General features: G+C 29.9%; 1 protein-coding gene and 1 long non-coding RNA gene across 4 annotated transcripts; both read left to right on the forward strand.

Annotated features, from left to right (window-relative positions):
* The first annotated feature begins 740 nt into the window (after positions 1-740).
* Positions 741-8206, forward strand: LOC107873391 (AT-hook motif nuclear-localized protein 6). Of its 2 annotated transcripts, XM_047414734.1 has the most exons (6): positions 971-1117; positions 1414-1787; positions 4003-4106; positions 6699-6830; positions 7424-7585; positions 7661-8206. In XM_047414734.1, exons 2-6 carry the CDS (start codon positions 1445-1447, stop codon positions 7943-7945), a joined length of 1026 nt encoding a protein of 341 aa, XP_047270690.1. In that variant the 5' UTR covers positions 971-1117; positions 1414-1444; the 3' UTR covers positions 7946-8206. The 2 variants fall into 2 exon arrangements, with proteins under 2 accessions (XP_016575721.1, XP_047270690.1); XM_016720235.2 differs by having other exon boundaries at positions 741-1787.
* Positions 8207-11670: 3464 nt separating this feature from the next.
* LOC107875058 lies at positions 11671-13027 on the forward strand. 2 transcript variants are annotated; one of them, XR_001675718.2, is made up of 3 exons: positions 11671-11793; positions 11901-12023; positions 12121-13027. It is a non-coding gene; the product is annotated as an uncharacterized LOC107875058 (long non-coding RNA). The 2 variants fall into 2 exon arrangements; XR_007057042.1 differs by lacking the exon at positions 11671-11793 and having other exon boundaries at positions 11802-12023.
* Positions 13028-17282: the final 4255 nt, after the last annotated feature.

Genomic DNA, 17282 nt, shown 5'->3' on the forward strand with positions numbered 1-17282 from the left:
AAATGATAACAGTTTTATTCATGCTTTTATTATTGGCATTAGTTACTTATTTCTCAAAATATTTTTTAAATATTTAATATTACAGCAACAACAACAACTTGCACATGCTAGATCATAAAGAAAACATGACACCCATAAAATTCTAAAATCACATTGCTATTTTCCCCGCTTCATTCTAATTGGTCATTTTATTAAAATAAATATCTTTCATCTTTACTAAATGAGGATATAATAAATTAATATTTTTTTATTTTACCCCTTCAATTAATAAATATATTAAATGTGTGTGTTCAATGTTTAATTCTATGTCTAATAAATATTTATTAAAATGAATAGAGAATAAGATAATAAAATTTATTATTTAATTTATAAGTTTTTAATTAATATATAATAGAATGTGTCCACCTAAAATGTTCCGAAAAAATATATTTTAAGCAGCTAGTTTAAAATGTACAAAGTAAAAATGATGGAAGCGAGTATGTTTGACAGTCATCTGACCAAACAACATGATAAAGGTTAACCACTAGAGTTGGCATGGTGGTTCAGTGCCATGTCCCTTAAGCAAGAAGTCGGAAGTTTGATCCCCACCTCTGATGAATGAAACAAACTCCGTGGTTAGTTCTCTACCGCTTAATCCGCGACTGTGGGGTCATCTTTGGAAAACAAAAAAAAAAAAACATGACAAAGGTTTGGAAATTTACTTTACAGCTTTGAATAAGCATTTTCCTTACAGAAATAAAAGGAAAATTTCATTTTCCCCCAAAATTTTCAATTTTTTTATTTTTCCTATATTTAAAGGTCCATTAATCATTAATTTACTTTAATTTCCAAGACGGACGTGAAACCATTTACTTAAATGAAGTTAATACTTTGAATTTACAATTTAGTTTAAAATAATACTACTGCTGTTAGTTAAATTTTCCATATTTTAAATTAAATTACAGATTTTATCTTTTTTATTATCCAATTTTCAATCTTTATTTTCTTCCTTCAACTTTTTCTAACCAAAACCCTAATTTCACAACTCCTAAAAAAAATTATCAAACCAAGAAAATTTACACTTTTTTTTTCATTTCTGAAAAATTAGTTTTCTTTGAAACTCTGTACTTTGAAGAGAGTAAGTTTGTTTAGTTGGTGTTAATTTTCTGGGTATTTTGTTCTGTTGTATTTTGTATAGATTGTATTTTTATTGTGGAATAGAAATAATCTTGCTGTTTAAAGTTTTCAGTTCTTGCAAAAAAAATTATTCTAAGTGCTTAAAAAGGTTTTAGGGGTTTTGGCTTTTCTAGGTAATTTTGCTCTGTTGTACTTACTTGGTAAAGATTGTATGGTTACTGTGTTTTCTTGATTTTCTGACATTTCAACCTTTAAAAGATTTGGTCTTTTGGGATTTAAGTGCTTAATATTTTTCAGTGTTTTAAGGGGTTTACTTGTGAGTATATGAATGGAGGACAAAGAACGGCTTAATAGTTTTGGGGTTACTGTTAAAGGTAATGAAACTTCTGAAAATTACACAATAGCCCCAAGTAATGAAACTACCAATGGAGCAACTACTGCAGTTTTACCTGCAATGCAAATGAGTGTGGCAGCAACATCTACGGAAGTGAAGAAGAAGAGGGGAAGGCCTAAGAAATATAGACCAGATGGTTCTTTAAATACTGCGTTATCGCCAATGCCAATATCAGCTTCAATTCCACTTTCAGGAGATTTTTCAGGTTGGAAAAACAGTGGAAGTCACCCCGTGGAATCTTTTCAGAAGAAGCAGAAGTTTGATCTTGCAATTCCCGGTAAACTGTTTATTATAGAAGCTTGAACCGAGGTTTTGATTTTTGATGTGTTTCCTTTAACTGATTTAAATGGTCAAAACACTGTCGAATAGTTAATTGTGACTACTTGGGGCTCTCCTCGGGGCAGGGCACTGGCAAAACGCCTTGAGGCATAAGTGTAAGGCTGTTCTGTGAAGCTTACATGTTAAGCGCCCGACTCTACTCCCTAAGCACGTGTAACGCCCAATGCCGGTGTCGACTAACAAATCTTAGGCAAATTATGTATCGAATTCTTTAATGGACATTGTTGACCCTTTAATTCTCTAATAAATAAATGATGCTTAATAGTTTTTTTCATCTATAGAAATAAGAAGATTGACAATAACTCAAATAACAAGTCATTGTATTGCATATTTACTATTTAAAAGCACCGTGAGGGTGAATATCATTTAACATATCTTTTAAAAATACTTATTAGCCAAATTTTACATCTTCACCTACCTTCCTATTATTTCCATCCGTCTCAAAATTATCATATTTTATCATTTGTAATACGTCTCAAAATAATTGCTAACTGAAAGTAAATTATTGTGTTTTATTATCTCAAAATTACCGTAAGGGTACTAATAAAGTTTATTTTCTTTTAGGGATGTAAATTGTATAGTACGATAGTAATATTTTTGTACGAAAATGTGATTCTTTTATTAATTGAAAGTTAAGATGTTAGAGTTGATTTGCATCTTGTAGTGGCTATTATAACATTTTTGTATTAATACTTGTAAAATTATACTAGAAGTTTTATTTTCTATGAGTTTGTTTAATGATGTTTTTGTTTTAACTATTAAATTATTGTTTATAATTTTTTGCTTTATAACACTATTTTACTATATTATAAATTAAAAATTTAAAGTTCCATGGGGCTTACGCCCCATTGCCACGAGGCTTACGTGTCACCCGTGCGAAGTAAAACACCCAGCCTCACACCCCCACCTTTTAAAACACTGCTAATATACAAAAACGCTGAATTTTCTGGTGTGGAATGTCTTTTATGAATTCTGTTTGGTTCTGCTTCTTTCTTACAAGTCAATTTAAAAAAAAAAAAGTTGTAGCAAGTGTTCAACTTGGGTCTCATTTCTAAATTTGTTCTCATTCTTTTGCATTTATGATGCTGAACGTGACTATATTTTTCCGCATCTATAGTTCAGTGGTATTCTGGAGGAAAAGCAATATGATGTGGACAACAAATAGCGCATACCACATGGAATGAATTCTAATAAACTTATGTGGTCGCACTCTGTGTCTTTACCCAACTTTTGTGTGAAACATAATAAAGAACCAAGTGAATTTCAATGAAGAAGCTCATTACCTTTTCGAAAGGGTACGAAGGCATGTGATTATATAGGTTACCTGATGCATGAGATGCACATGCTCGGTTTGAGTGTTGATTATTTTGCAAGACGGAACAAATACAGACTTTGAAAATAGGTTATTTGGTTAAAAGTATAAAAGTTATTTACCTATTTTATCAATCTAATAATGCTATAGATCATAGCAGTGCTGTAGAAATGGCTAATGTTATTTTATGTGGTTAAAACTATAAAAGCTAATGACGCTCTAGGTCACAACATTTTTTTTTAAAAAAAATTAGAAATTATTATCAAAGCATAGATCTGATGCAAGATAATGTTCTTTCATCTACTATCCTAGAAGAAATTCTGATTTTGATGTCGTAGATATTATTTGAACTAGCAACTAGTAATAACAATGAAATGACCCTGCTCCTCATTGATGAACCATAGACCTTTACTTCGCACTGAGAAAAATATTATCCTTTTACTGCCCGATTTACAATTTCTTTCAAATTTTAATGATGCCAACAGTTGCAGAATATAATAGTTTATGTTCTCAGAGTGATAACAAGAGAATCATCAGTATGCGGCACTTATAATATATTTCATCATGAAGTATGCAGAAGTTAGAATTTTTAGTTCACAGAGAATATGCTAAATCTGCTTTGGGAAACTAGGTTCAAGTGGATGTAGGAACTGGTTAAATAGAAAAGGAAACCAGATCAACTTCTTTGTGATATCCAGTTTCTGAAATAATTTATCTTGCTATCTTGTTCATTTTATTTATATGAAGCTTGATATTATTTACTTAAATGCCCAGTTTTGCATTATGTTAAAGGTTTGGATTTGGTTGAGCTATTATTGAACTTGGTATGTGATTTCCTTAGGAGAAAGGGTGGCGTATTCTGCTGGTGCAAATATATCATCGCATGTGGCATACTCTGTTGGTGCAAACTTTACACCACATGTGATTACTGTTAATGCTGGCGAGGTATGCATTATGTATCAGTGTTTATATTCAGGTAGTTTTATGTATAGGCATAAACTTAATTCACTGTGTCAAGAGATGAAACTGCTTGTTCTCCCACCATCAAATTACCTGTTGAAGTTTGAACATCAAAGAACTTTTGGATCTAATTAGCTTCTTGTAACATGTCTGCACTTATGGCTTCGTCAAATGCCATTGTGGACGAAATGTAACATAGCAGACAAGGAAAAAGAGGCATTGTGACACCTATGTATTATGTAAACATATATAGGTGGAATAAAATTGGTATGCCCCTTCCTCCTTGCGTCTTTCTTTTTCCACACATTGAGAGGTATGGGAGGATTGTGAAGAGAAGATGGGCTGACCCGTACTTTTTTTGTTTAATAATTTGAATGACTAAAACAGATTTTTTTATTACAGTTATCACCACTAATAAGTTTGGGTTAGAATGTAAATAAAACTATAATTTACCACATAAAGAAGAAGGTACGCAATTTTTAAGCATTTTAATTATTAGTTAATAGTTATCAATTCAACAACTTACATTTGTTAGTGTTTGTTAACTCCCTCAGTGATTATGTAATTTCGATGAAGATGAATAAAATGTGACGATTTATTAAAATAAAAGAAAGAATTTTTTTTAACATTTTAAGTGAATTATGTCTCAGTCCCAACGAAGCTGTGATCTACTACATGACTCCTGACTGGCCATGTTACTCCATTTAGACTCATTTCAGGCCGCTAGTTGAGCATAACAGATGAATTTAATTTTTTTTCACACCTAAATGTGTGGCCTATTGATCAATGAAGTGGGCTAATAGAAGAGAATAGTACTCGCCAATTACGCATTTGCAGATGTTATAAGAATGCTTCTTGTATTATGAAACTGCGCAATTTGGTGTACAACTAGAAGATATCTCAATCTGTGGAAGTAGACATCTTTCTTAGGCTGTAAAGAAGCTGATTTTCCAAAGCTGATTTCTGTCTTTTTAGGATGGAACTAGAGCATGGTTGCCAAAGTCTATAATTACCATTTCAGGATAAGAGGTTTTGGATATATGACCTTTAAGGTTGAAAGACACCTAATCTCATTAACGTGAAGTCGTGAACACAAGGCCTCTCTTGATATACCAACGGTTCAATCCACAACTACAGTTTCTATCCAGAACTAGTATATCAGAAGTTCAATCAGTCAATACACACACACACACACACACACACACACACATATATATATTTTGTTTATTTTGTTTACTTCTTTGTGGTCTTGTCATATTCAGAAATCTAAATAGAGGGTAGACAGCAGAAAGGGTATGCAATTTATGTGAAATAAAAAATTCCAAATTACTTTAATTGAATGTTCATTAGCTCCTTGTTATATACTCCTTGTTATATATATATATATATATATATATATATATATTTAGTTTATTTTGTTTACTTCTTTGTGGTCTTGTCATATTCAGAAATCTAAATTGTGGGTAGACAACAGAAAGGGTATGAAATTTATGTGAAATAAAAAATTCCAAATTAATTTAATTGAATGTTCATTAGGGAGTGGAGTGTTGGCCAGTTAAGAACTCCCACATCCAAAAAATGAAGGTGACAGAAATGCGGATGTTGCGCTGGATGTGTGGACTGACTCGAGGGGATAGAGTTCGGAATGAGACTATCCGGGAGAAGGTTGGTGTGACTTCAGTGGAGTGTAAGATGCGGGAAGCACGATTGAGATGGTTCGGACACGTGAAAAGGAGGGCATGGATGCCCCGGTCCGTAGGTGTGAGAGGCTAGCGTTGGATGGTTTTAGGCGGGGTAGGGGTAGGCCGAAGAAGTACTGGGGTGAGGTGATTAGGCGGGACATGGAACAGTTACAGCTCACCGAGGACATGACCCTAGATAGGAAGGTCTGGAAGACGCGAATTACGGCAGAAGAGTAGGGCCAGATTGGGTCGCTAGTGTAGGGAATTACTTGGTGGGGTTTTTTATTTTTTACTCCCGTTATGATTCCGTATTCAGTGTTCCATGCTTATTACGAATCTGTGTGCTTTCCTCTGCTTTCCTCTATTTTATATTCCTTATGGGTGCCGTATTTATGTTATGTCATCTGCTTCTGTGCTTTACTATGTGTTTGTATGATATCTTGTGCCTTGAGCCGGGGGTCTTTCGGAAACAGCCTTTCTACTTCATCAGAGGTAGAGGTATGGACTGCGTACATCTTACCCCCCCCAGACCCCACTAAGTGGGAATACACTGGGTTTGTTGTTGTTGTTGTTGTTCATTAGCTCCTTGTTTGTGGAGTATCATACTGAAAAATAAAATAAAGCACTGGCTCAGGTAGTAGAACCAGAGCTGCATTACCACATTTATTTCCGAAATTTTCACATTTGTTGACTTTTGATAGTTTTGTAACTACCTAGAAATTTGTGATGGTCTACTTTCCACCATATGGGTTTGTTAAACTGGTACCTTAGGTTGATATTGTCAGTCAGAAAATTTGGTGAGTTTGTTTATTGAAATTTGATTTCTGTTCTTTCATCGCTTTTGTAGTATTTTGAGTTCATTAATATCATTTCATTCTTGAATTCTACGTATTAGGATGTCGCAATGAAAATTATTTCATTTGCTCAACAAGGGTCTAGAGCTATTTGTGTGCTGGCTGCCAATGGTGCAATTTCAAATGTTACACTTGGTCAGCTAAATTCTTCTGGTGGAACTTTGACCTATGAGGTACGAGCCCTTTAATTCGAGAAATTTAATCTCCATGCATGGATGTGGTTCATTTGTAGTCACTTCTTTGCATATATTGTATATTCTATCAATTCTTCTCATGGAATAGAGCTATTGCTTTCTGCTTCGTCTCATCTGGGAATTTCATATATAAATAGAGTCTTACGACTTATGCTGCAACATAAAGAGGCTGTGTCGCTGTCTTGAAGTCCTGATTTCCTTTTCCCTTACACATACAGTCAATATGGAGAAATTTGCTTTGCCAAGGCACTCTGCCTCCTCTGTATCTCTTCCCTGCAGTTTGAACATTCTTGTATCAATAACTGCCATTCACAAGTAAAATTTAGAGTTCATGCATCCTTGCTCTCTTTGGTGAGACACACCATTTAAATTCTATCTGTACACTCAACTCTCCTCAAACCCCACTTTGTGGGCATAAACTCGGTATGTTGCTGTTGTTGTATGTATTGAGAAGTATTATCCCTTTATGCCACCTAGAACTAATCCAATGAAAAGTTGTAGGTAAACTTTCCTTCCTTAGAGATAATGCCATGTAATCTAACTTATGATTCATGATGAAATGCTTTCTGCAGGGTCGTTTTGAAATTCTTTCTCTGTCAGGATCATATATGTCTAGTGATAACGGAGTAACAAAAAGCAGATCTGGTGGGATGAGTGTGTGTCTCTTGGGCCCTGATGGTCGAGTTATTGGAGGTGGACTTGCAGGTGTGCTGATGGCAGCTGGTCCTGTACAGGTTAGAATCAAAATACTCGATGAGTTTATCTCAACTCTTACTTGAAATACAATGTGAACATCTTAAGTGCATCAGATTGTCGTTGGAAGCTTTATTCCTGGTCACCAGGGAGAGCAGAATCCCAAGAAGCAGAGGTTCGAGCATGCAGCTACTTTCGCTGCTGTTCCTGCAACTCAAACTTATGAAGAACGAACTGACGGGGCTTACACTGGGCCAAGTACTAATTTTACTTCTCCGACTCCCTTCCCTGGAGAGAACACGGTATCAATGAACTCCATACATAGCTCAAGAATCTCTGCTTTAGAAAACAATATTTCTATGCCTGGAGAGGAGTTGAATGAGCGAAGTCCATCACCATAATTAATCTGATGTTGTATTATGGTGTATTCCTGTACCTTACCGGCTTATTTTTGGCCTATCTGGAACTTAAGGCGTACCATCCCTTTGCGCCACAAATATTAAAGACAGACTTCCGTAGGATCTACTAGGGCATTATTTGCTCCAATTTAACCTAGAAGTTACACGCTTTTTGTAGTTTGGCTTTGGACTTTCAGCCAGTAGAAGCTGTTATATTAGTATATTACTGTTCTGTGGTGTGATATTGAAAATTTTGCATGGCAATAGGAGGTTCACTCAAATTTTTGGTGATACTATATTCGATATAACGAGAGAAATTGAACATAAGTTGATCTATGAGAAACGCATCATAACATAAAAATAGTAGGAAATTGAACTTCGTTAGTCAATCTAAACATTTGGATTTTGGAGTTTGATTTTAAAGAAAATATTGAAGGGCTCAAACTAGCAGTCCAAACAATGCTGTCTGATCATTTCATAGCAGCAAAGAACCCAGATTACATAAGCCTAAGCATTTTAGAACATGTACGAGGTTAAGTTCTTAATGAAAAATCATTGGCAAAAAAGATGTTATATGAAAGTGATCAGTGTTAACATGTCATTTGGTTTGAATGTGCGGTGGATTTAGGATTTTTAATTTGGCAGATTCAATCTTTTCAATTGAGGTTTTACACGGGATTCTTTGTTAAATTGTCTTTGCAAGTCTACTTTTTGATTTAATAGATTACAAATTTTTTTATTTTTTTTAAATGATCCACTTTTGAATATTTAAATTTATTTTGATTTATTTATTTATTTATTTACAAGTTTTAAAAGTTACGAATCAGTCCACAAATCATCAATTTAAATAAAAATTTCTCTCACCAATATCTTTTATACATTTTACAAATTAGTCCAAAATCTGATTTGCGACGAACAGATCTATTATCGGTCCAATTGATGTATGGATAGATTGATTATCGATTTGATCGATAATCGATCTGACGTATTGATTATCTATCCGAATAATATATGGACAGATTAATTATCGATCTGACTGATATATGGATAGATCGATTATTGATCCGACCGATTACATATGTATACACGAATATTTTTCTTTTTGAAAAAAAAAATAGACTAAAACTAAAGGAGAGTAGAAAACTTACAAATTTGGAAGGAGATGAATATTTAGGAATAAGATATTAGGTTCAAAAAGGAGAAAGTTGAAGAAACAATGAATTTTAGTAAGAATGGAAGAGAAAAAAAGTTAGAGAGAGGAAAAAAAGTAATTTGAGATTGAAAAAATGAGTTAGGATTTTATGTTTTAAGTATATTTGTTAAATAGCTTCCATAGTGTTTAATATGTTAATTTAGTCCAATTCTTCCTGAAGTTATTTTTTTGTTTTGTTTTAAAATGAGAAAATAAAAGTAGATCATTTTGCTAATTAAAAACTTGAAGAAGTCTATTAACCAAATTAACCATTGCACTTTAAAAATTATGAGTTCAGAAATGAATTTATTTTGCTTAAACTTAGTGATAGCATCTCTCTCTCTATATCCATGTAGAAAATGTTGGATTAATTTAAGGGATAATTATGCAAAGTGTCGGCTCATAAGGTTATTTACAACGACTTAAATGACCCGACTTTAAGTTAATTGTCCTAAATAACCTATTTTAGGCAATTTGTATATATCTATATATCTATATCTCTCTCTCTATCTATCTATATATATATATATATATATAATTTATTAAAAGTGTGACGACCCTTAAAAAAGTGATTCGAACTTTTTACCCTTCATTAAAAGTATCCACAATAGACAAAATTGTCTTTTCACCTTTTTTTTTTTCTCAATTTATTATTTATCAAACTAAGTACTCCTAAAAATATATGGATAGAATTTAAGCACTCCTAAAATATATGGGATAGAAATTAAGGACTTTTGATATATATAGAAAAAAATAATCGATATATATATATATATATATATATATATATATATATATATATATATATGAAACCCTAATTAAACAAATAAACTAAAATTTCAAAATTACGTAATATTTTTTCTTTAATCTTTAAATAGGAGTCAATTTTTCTTTTTCTTTCAATTTTTTTTCATTTTTGGCTTTCTTTTGGTGTAGAAAACCTTTAATATTGACTTTTTTATTTCCTTTTTCAATTTAAAGTCTTCTATATATATATAAAAATAATTATTATTTCATAATTTCATTTATCAACTTTATCGTCACAGCTGTTTTTCTTTCTTTAAGAATTTTTCGTTTATTGTAGATGTTAATGTTTGTCTTATTATTTTCTCTTATATTTTTCACCATGAATATAATATTCATATATTTTATCAAAATTGCAGATTCTTGAAGTTTATTTGTGAAGAGGTATATTTTTCTAAAATTCTAGACTGATTTCTCACAAAAAAATTGATTGGTCATCCTGAATTCATAATCATTAATAATGAAATTTACTTATTTATAATTTTAAACAAATTATTTTGATCATCACATTCACGAAAAATTGATAGGTCATTATGAATTCATAATAATTAGTAATCTTATTAATTTAAGATTTTCTTTATCTATGCTTTAAGGTTAAAAATTACGTGTACTACATTCTGAGGATTATTCATGGGATTAGGCTTTCGGAAGATTTGATTTTTATTTATTAGTTTTTTGGTGTTTGCTTAGGTATAAGGAGGCCATCAATAATTTCGAGAATTGCTCTTTGTGATTTGAGGTAAACTTGATAAACTTTTCTTATTTTAACGAAAATCTATATATATGGCTTCAATTTATTTATTTATTTGCATTATAAAATTTAAAGTGTTCAGTACCTGCATTGGGGCTTAACTAAATCTGAATTGACATAAAAAAGCCTCATATTAGAGGTCAAACGCTTTCTACCAAATTTGACTTGGGACTTATTGTTCAATTCTAAAATTGTCAAGAAATTGAGGAGTAATACAATAAAGTTATAGTAACTTATATTATGATCAACAACTATGTCTTTGTTGGGTGAACCTGGAGAAGATATCAGAAAAATAATCTGCAACAAGATAGAAATAGATAAAATAATAAATCTATGTGTACAAGCCCATTAATTATATGCATGAAATTTTCTTACAAAGTGTCTATGACGTTTGAAGCATAATTTTATGAACGGGCTATTTGAATAAGTGACTGCTCAGTTAGTATTGCTCTCCGGTCACTTCATGTTTGGCCTTACTTTTCTCACCCTATAAATAAACAAAGCACAAATATTCATTTAATTTAAATAAGGAGTACTATTTTAAAATTTTGCAAGGCATGAAATCTAAAAAAATCTCAAATAAAGAGTACTTGTTGGCTTAATCGGTGACAGGTGTAAAAGAAATTATACGAAAAAATGTCTTCCCATATATATATTTACTTACCCTAGAACATCAATATCTTACTTTTTTTTTAGTAGACAAAAGGATACACGAATCCCAGTTATTTGTTTTATTTTTAGTTCATTTTGAAAAATAATATTTTTTTTAAAAAATAATCTATTTCTAAATTTTCATATAGCATAGTTGAACTTATAAGAGTAAAGTATATTTTAATATATTTCACATATTTATAGTTTACGGCTATAATATTTAAAAGAGATATTAGAAAATATGTGGTGAATTATCATCTTCTTCATTATGTATATTTTTTATCTTAAGATTTAACGCTAATATATATATATATATATATATAGAAAATGTTGGACTAATTTAAGGGGATAATTATGCAAAGTGTTGGCTCATAAGGTTATTTACAACTTAAATGACCCGACTTTAAGTTAATTATTCGAAATAACCTATTTTAGGCAATTTGTATATATCAGGTAATAATACACTTAATTTTTTCAAATCTTTTTTACACTTGAATTTCAGAATTTTTCGTAGAGCTCACCGGTAGCCTGAACTTCAGATCTATTTTGCTACGCTTCAGTATTGCAGTGATGTTTGATGTTTGCTAAAGTTCATTAAGAGTTGGAGCTTCTCATCGGAATAACGACTGAGACGAAGCGGGATTTTTTTGTTGGAGAAATTGGTTGTGAATGGTTGTGTGGTGGTTAGCCGGATTTTCTCTCTAATTAAGTTCATTTCTTTCAATTAATAATCTTAATCTTCCTCTGATTTTCTCCTTAATTTTAATCAATTTCTTAAAGATGGATGCAAAGAAGATGTTTGGTGAAACGCCTCAAAGAGATGTGATTCGCTGAAATTTGCTGGTTAAGGCATATATCCATCAATGTTAACTCACAACTTTCAAGGACTTCATTCCCTTTAGTTGTGTTTGTCTGGAGAGCTTGTGTTAAAGATGAAGCACGTGATATAAATAAAGAGGTAAAGCACTAGTCAAATTTGAAAATCTGCTATAAACAGACAAACATATTCGTTTAAGTAAACAGACATCTATTTTATCAAGCAGATAAAGCATCTAACGATGCTGCTAAACTATCAATTTGAAGTTATTCTCATCATGCAGAATTTTATGACACATTTAGAGGTTACTATAGTTAAAACTGTTGTACCCCAGTTGGAGAGAAAATTCAACCGTCGTTGCTGCTTACATATGAAGTACTTGAACGAATAGTTGCAACAACGATACAAAAAATGTTAAGCTCTTGGTCCAAGGTAGGCTCTAAATTATTATTTTTCGTCAAAGAAAAAAGTCCTGGTGCGTTCAAAATGTGATTCGTTGTGTATATGATTAAGAATATTGCATATTTATGTGTTTCTAGAAATCAAAGAGAATATATGCTTTGTATGTTATAAATTTTAGCTAAGTTACTACCATTGACATGGCTATGCTCAAAGTGACAATGTGGAATGAGACTTGGATTATTTAGACAAATAGATGAGAGAACTATAGTTTCTTGAAATTTGATCATTTCCTTATTAGCGCAAAATGGGAGGGAGAAGGCAGCTTTAGCACTTTTTCATGAAATGAGGAATAGTGAGTTTGATCTTGATGAAGCTATTGTTGTTACTGTGTTACCTGACGATGTAAAGCTCGATACATCATATAATTATTTATATAATATTGAGAAGTGTTTATACATATTTATACAATATCGATACACGTCTATATACTATTTGTACAATATTGATACATGTTTATGCAATGTCAATACATTACATAGCTTTTATATAATATTGATACATGTTTATACAATTTCGATAAATATTTATACATTATTTATACAATATTGATATATAACATATACACTACATAACTATTTGCACATCATATATACATATTTATACATTATTTATACAATATTTAATACAAAAATAAAAGTTGTACGAAAACTTTTTTAAAAAATAATTCATAAGAAAACCCTGAAAAAAATAAAGAAAATGGACCAATAATTATTTTTTAAAAAACTAGTTACTTTTTTATATATATAAATAAATTTTTCCCTTAATTTAAACTATTCAACCCATATTACACCCGTCTTTGAGGCGAGTTTGATACAGGAAGCTAAAGCCCCACTTTTTTATTTTATATTTTCCCCTCTCGTCTGATAGTTCTATATTAGTTTTGTTATTATTAATATATTTATGTTTTCAATTATGCTCAGTGCTCCTCCCTATACTTAATTAATACTGTTAACTTTCTAAGAGTGTCCAAAAACTTTAAAAATGAAAAAAGCACTACGTACTTCTTAATTAATATTATTAAGTAACTTTCTAGGAATGTTCAAAAACTTTTAAAAAATGAAAAATCACTTATTACGAACAGAAAAAAGTTGTAGAATTTACTAGAAATACTGAGGGGCTTTTGTTTCATCTTTAATGTAGCTAAATATAGATGAATTATGGACATATAAATATAGGAGTAGTAATGACATAATCTATCAAAACAAGTGAACTTGTAATATGGTTAGGAAAAAAGAGGAAAGTTTACTCGTTTTTGGAGACTCATTACGAGATGAGTTTACTCTTGTTTTTTGCCGGTCATAAATGCTCCATCAAGCATTTCTACTAAATCATACTACTTTCAGTTCATAGTAAGTAGTTTTTCATTTTAAAAATTTTTGGTCTGTCTTAGAAAACTAAGTAATCATATTACTCCTTCCGATTCATTTTACGTGACTTTTTCTTTTTACTCTGCAGCAAAAAAAATGTTGTTAAAGTATTTAGAAATAATTTAACTTAAACTCTCTTTAGCCCTAATAAATGATTTATAACCATATAAATATCTAAGGAGTATTTTAGTATACAAGTTTACATACATAAATACTAAAATTGAAAACAATAAATACTATCCGATGGGGTGGGGAAATTCTTACACTTGAACAAGTGGGGGTGAAGAAAGATGGTAAATTGCAACTTGCAACAATATTTAACTATTTGTGTAGTGCCTCCTGGCTTTAGGTGTCATTTTTCTTCTTCTTAGCAACTTCCCCTTTTTCTACATGGGCTCATCTTCTGAGTCAGAAGAAGAATCTTCACTTATTTTCTTTTCTACATCTTTTTCTTTGCCAAAGTAAAACTCCTACACATCACTTGATAACTCCTTAAGCTTCATAATTTGAGCTTCATCTTTATCTTTCTTAATTGCAACTGTTGGCAATTTCAGCTTATATTTGTGAAAGGAGTCTATTTAATCCATATTTATTAAGTTGGATCACTTATATTTCAAATGGGTAAATATGGACATCAACTAATTTTGAAAGCTCATACAAATATGGATAAATGGGTAAAATATGGGTATTCATTTAAACACAGAGATCACCCACCTATATTTCAAAGTTCATTTTTTTTTCTTTATTTTTTCTTTTTCATTTTTGTTTTATTTTTTTACTTGTTTCTTATATTTTCTTTTTTTATTTCCTTTTTTTCTTTCTCATCTTTTTCATCTATTTTTTTTCTTTTTTTTTTCTTTTTATTTCTTTTTTCTTTGCATTCTTTTTTTTCCTTCGTCTTTTCCCTTTTCATTCTTCTTTCGTCATTTTTTATTTTTTATTTTTTTCTCATCTTTTTTATTGTCATTGTATTTTATATATTTTTTATACTTTATATTTATTTGTATCATATTATATATTTCAAATAAATTTATTATTTGTATTTGAATAGTTTAGTAATGAATGTATACAATTCATCATTTACATTTTTATACAAACAAGTATATGAATTAATTATATTTGCTTGAGACCTACTGGGTTAGCAAACATAAGTTTCTAATTATCCCATTTAGCTTAAGTTTCAATCAATTACAATTCATATCATCTCTTATCAAAATTAAATACAATCCATAGTCTCTCTTATTTGTTTTCTATCTTTAATTTCTCTTTTTTTCCTTATTTTAATTTTTTTTTACTTTTCATTTTTTACTCGTTTCTAATATTTTCTCTTTTCTTCTTTCTCATGTTTTTCTTCTATTTTTTTATTTTTCATTTTTATTTATTTTTTATTTGCATTCTTTTTTTTTTTTGTATTTTTATTTTCCCCTTTTTCTTCTTGTTTCGTCATTTTTTTTCTTTTTGTATTCTTCTAATCTTTTTGTTATCATTGCATTTTATATATTATATATTTTTTATACTTTATAGTTATTTATATAATACTATAAATTTTAAATAAATTTATTATTTATATTTGAATAATTTAGTTGTGAATATGTACAATTTATCATTTGTATCTATATACATACAAGTATATGGATTAATTGTATTTGCTTGAGACTAAAATATATAAATATACAATGTATCATTCAATGCAAATGTATCGTTAACATTTGTATATCAAATATATCATTTATATTTGTATATAAATAAGTATCAATTGTACGCGTATGGTACAATTTATATAAACATGTATCATTTGATACAAATGTAACATTTGTATTTGTATAATTTAGCAATTGTATTTGCATAATTTATTATTTTTATTTGTATTGTTCAATTGATATCAATAAAATACTATTTGTACCAATCTATATAAATACAAGTGTTCGTAGAAAGAAAAATAACTATTCTTTTCAATTGTTTAAAAATACAAATGATACTGTCAACTACGAATGCAAATACAAATAAATGAAACAAATGCAATTATAAATACAAATACAATATACGGTCAACTTACGAATACACATATAAAATAGTTCTTTAAAAATACAAGTTCATCAATGAAATAGAATACAAATACAAGAAAAATGAAACGACAAAAAAATGTAATACGCAGTCAACGATAAAATTACAAATGCAAATTCAAGCAAAATAAAATGATAAAATACAAATATAATATGCAGTCAACGATAAATTATAAATACAAAACAGTTCTTTAAAATACAAGTGTGAATTATATAAAAATATATGATGCTGTAAACTATAAAATAAAAATACAAGTTTGAAGTATAAATACAAATACAATTGTATTAATGAATACAAAATTATAAATGTTGGGTGAATATAAATAAATATGCAATTATGGTATTTTCGTTATCATAAAAAAATAAAAAATGAAAATAAAGAAGAATAATGAAAATAGAAAAAAAAAATAAAAAAAAAGAGAAGTAGAAATTAGAGATAGAAGAGAGAGAGAGAAAAAACGTAAAGAAAGAATTGAAGATAAAAAGAAAACAAAAATACAAAAAAAAAAATCAAAAAGGAAAAAGAATGAAAAATGAGAAAAGGAAAAAGAAAAAAAAGTTGGTGAATACAAATACAATGAGCTGCTATGATATTTCCATCATCATCCATGATTTGTACTCGACTTAGCCATGTTCTTCGAAAATATAAAAAAAATTATAAAATATAAAATACAACAAAAAGAAATGAGAAAGAAAAAAAGTAAAAATAAAAATAAATAAATAAATAATTGCAAAAAGAAAATAAAAAGAAACTAAAAAGGAAAAAAATTAGGAAAAAAGAAAGAAAAGAGACTAGAGATAGAAGAGAGAAAAAAAAGAAAAGAAATAGCAGCTAGAGATGGAAGAGAGAGGGAAAAAAACTAAAAAGAAATGGAGAAAAAGATAGAGAAGATATGAATTGTAATTTTAAAAGTTACGCTAAAAACACTTTCATTTTGCTGAAATCTAGGTTATTTTTATAGGTTTCTATTGTTTTGAGGGGTGGGAGTTGGGGGTAGGGGGTGTGAGGGTGCTTTGGAGGGGAGGGGTTAACTTTTTTTAAAAAATATTTTTTTTTAGGAAGGAATATGGGGAGGAAGGGTGCAGGGGGTGGGAGGGTGGGATAATGGATAAAAAAGTCAAGTTGATAAGCATATAGAAGTTCTAAGTTTTTGTTTTTAAGAGTTAAGTGGGTAACAACCATTTTTATCCAATCCATATTTGACCAAATTCATATTTACCCATAATTATATG

Source organism: Capsicum annuum, chromosome 6 (assembly GCF_002878395.1).
Source record: "Capsicum annuum cultivar UCD-10X-F1 chromosome 6, UCD10Xv1.1, whole genome shotgun sequence".
Classification (NCBI taxonomy): Eukaryota; Viridiplantae; Streptophyta; class Magnoliopsida; order Solanales; family Solanaceae; genus Capsicum; species Capsicum annuum.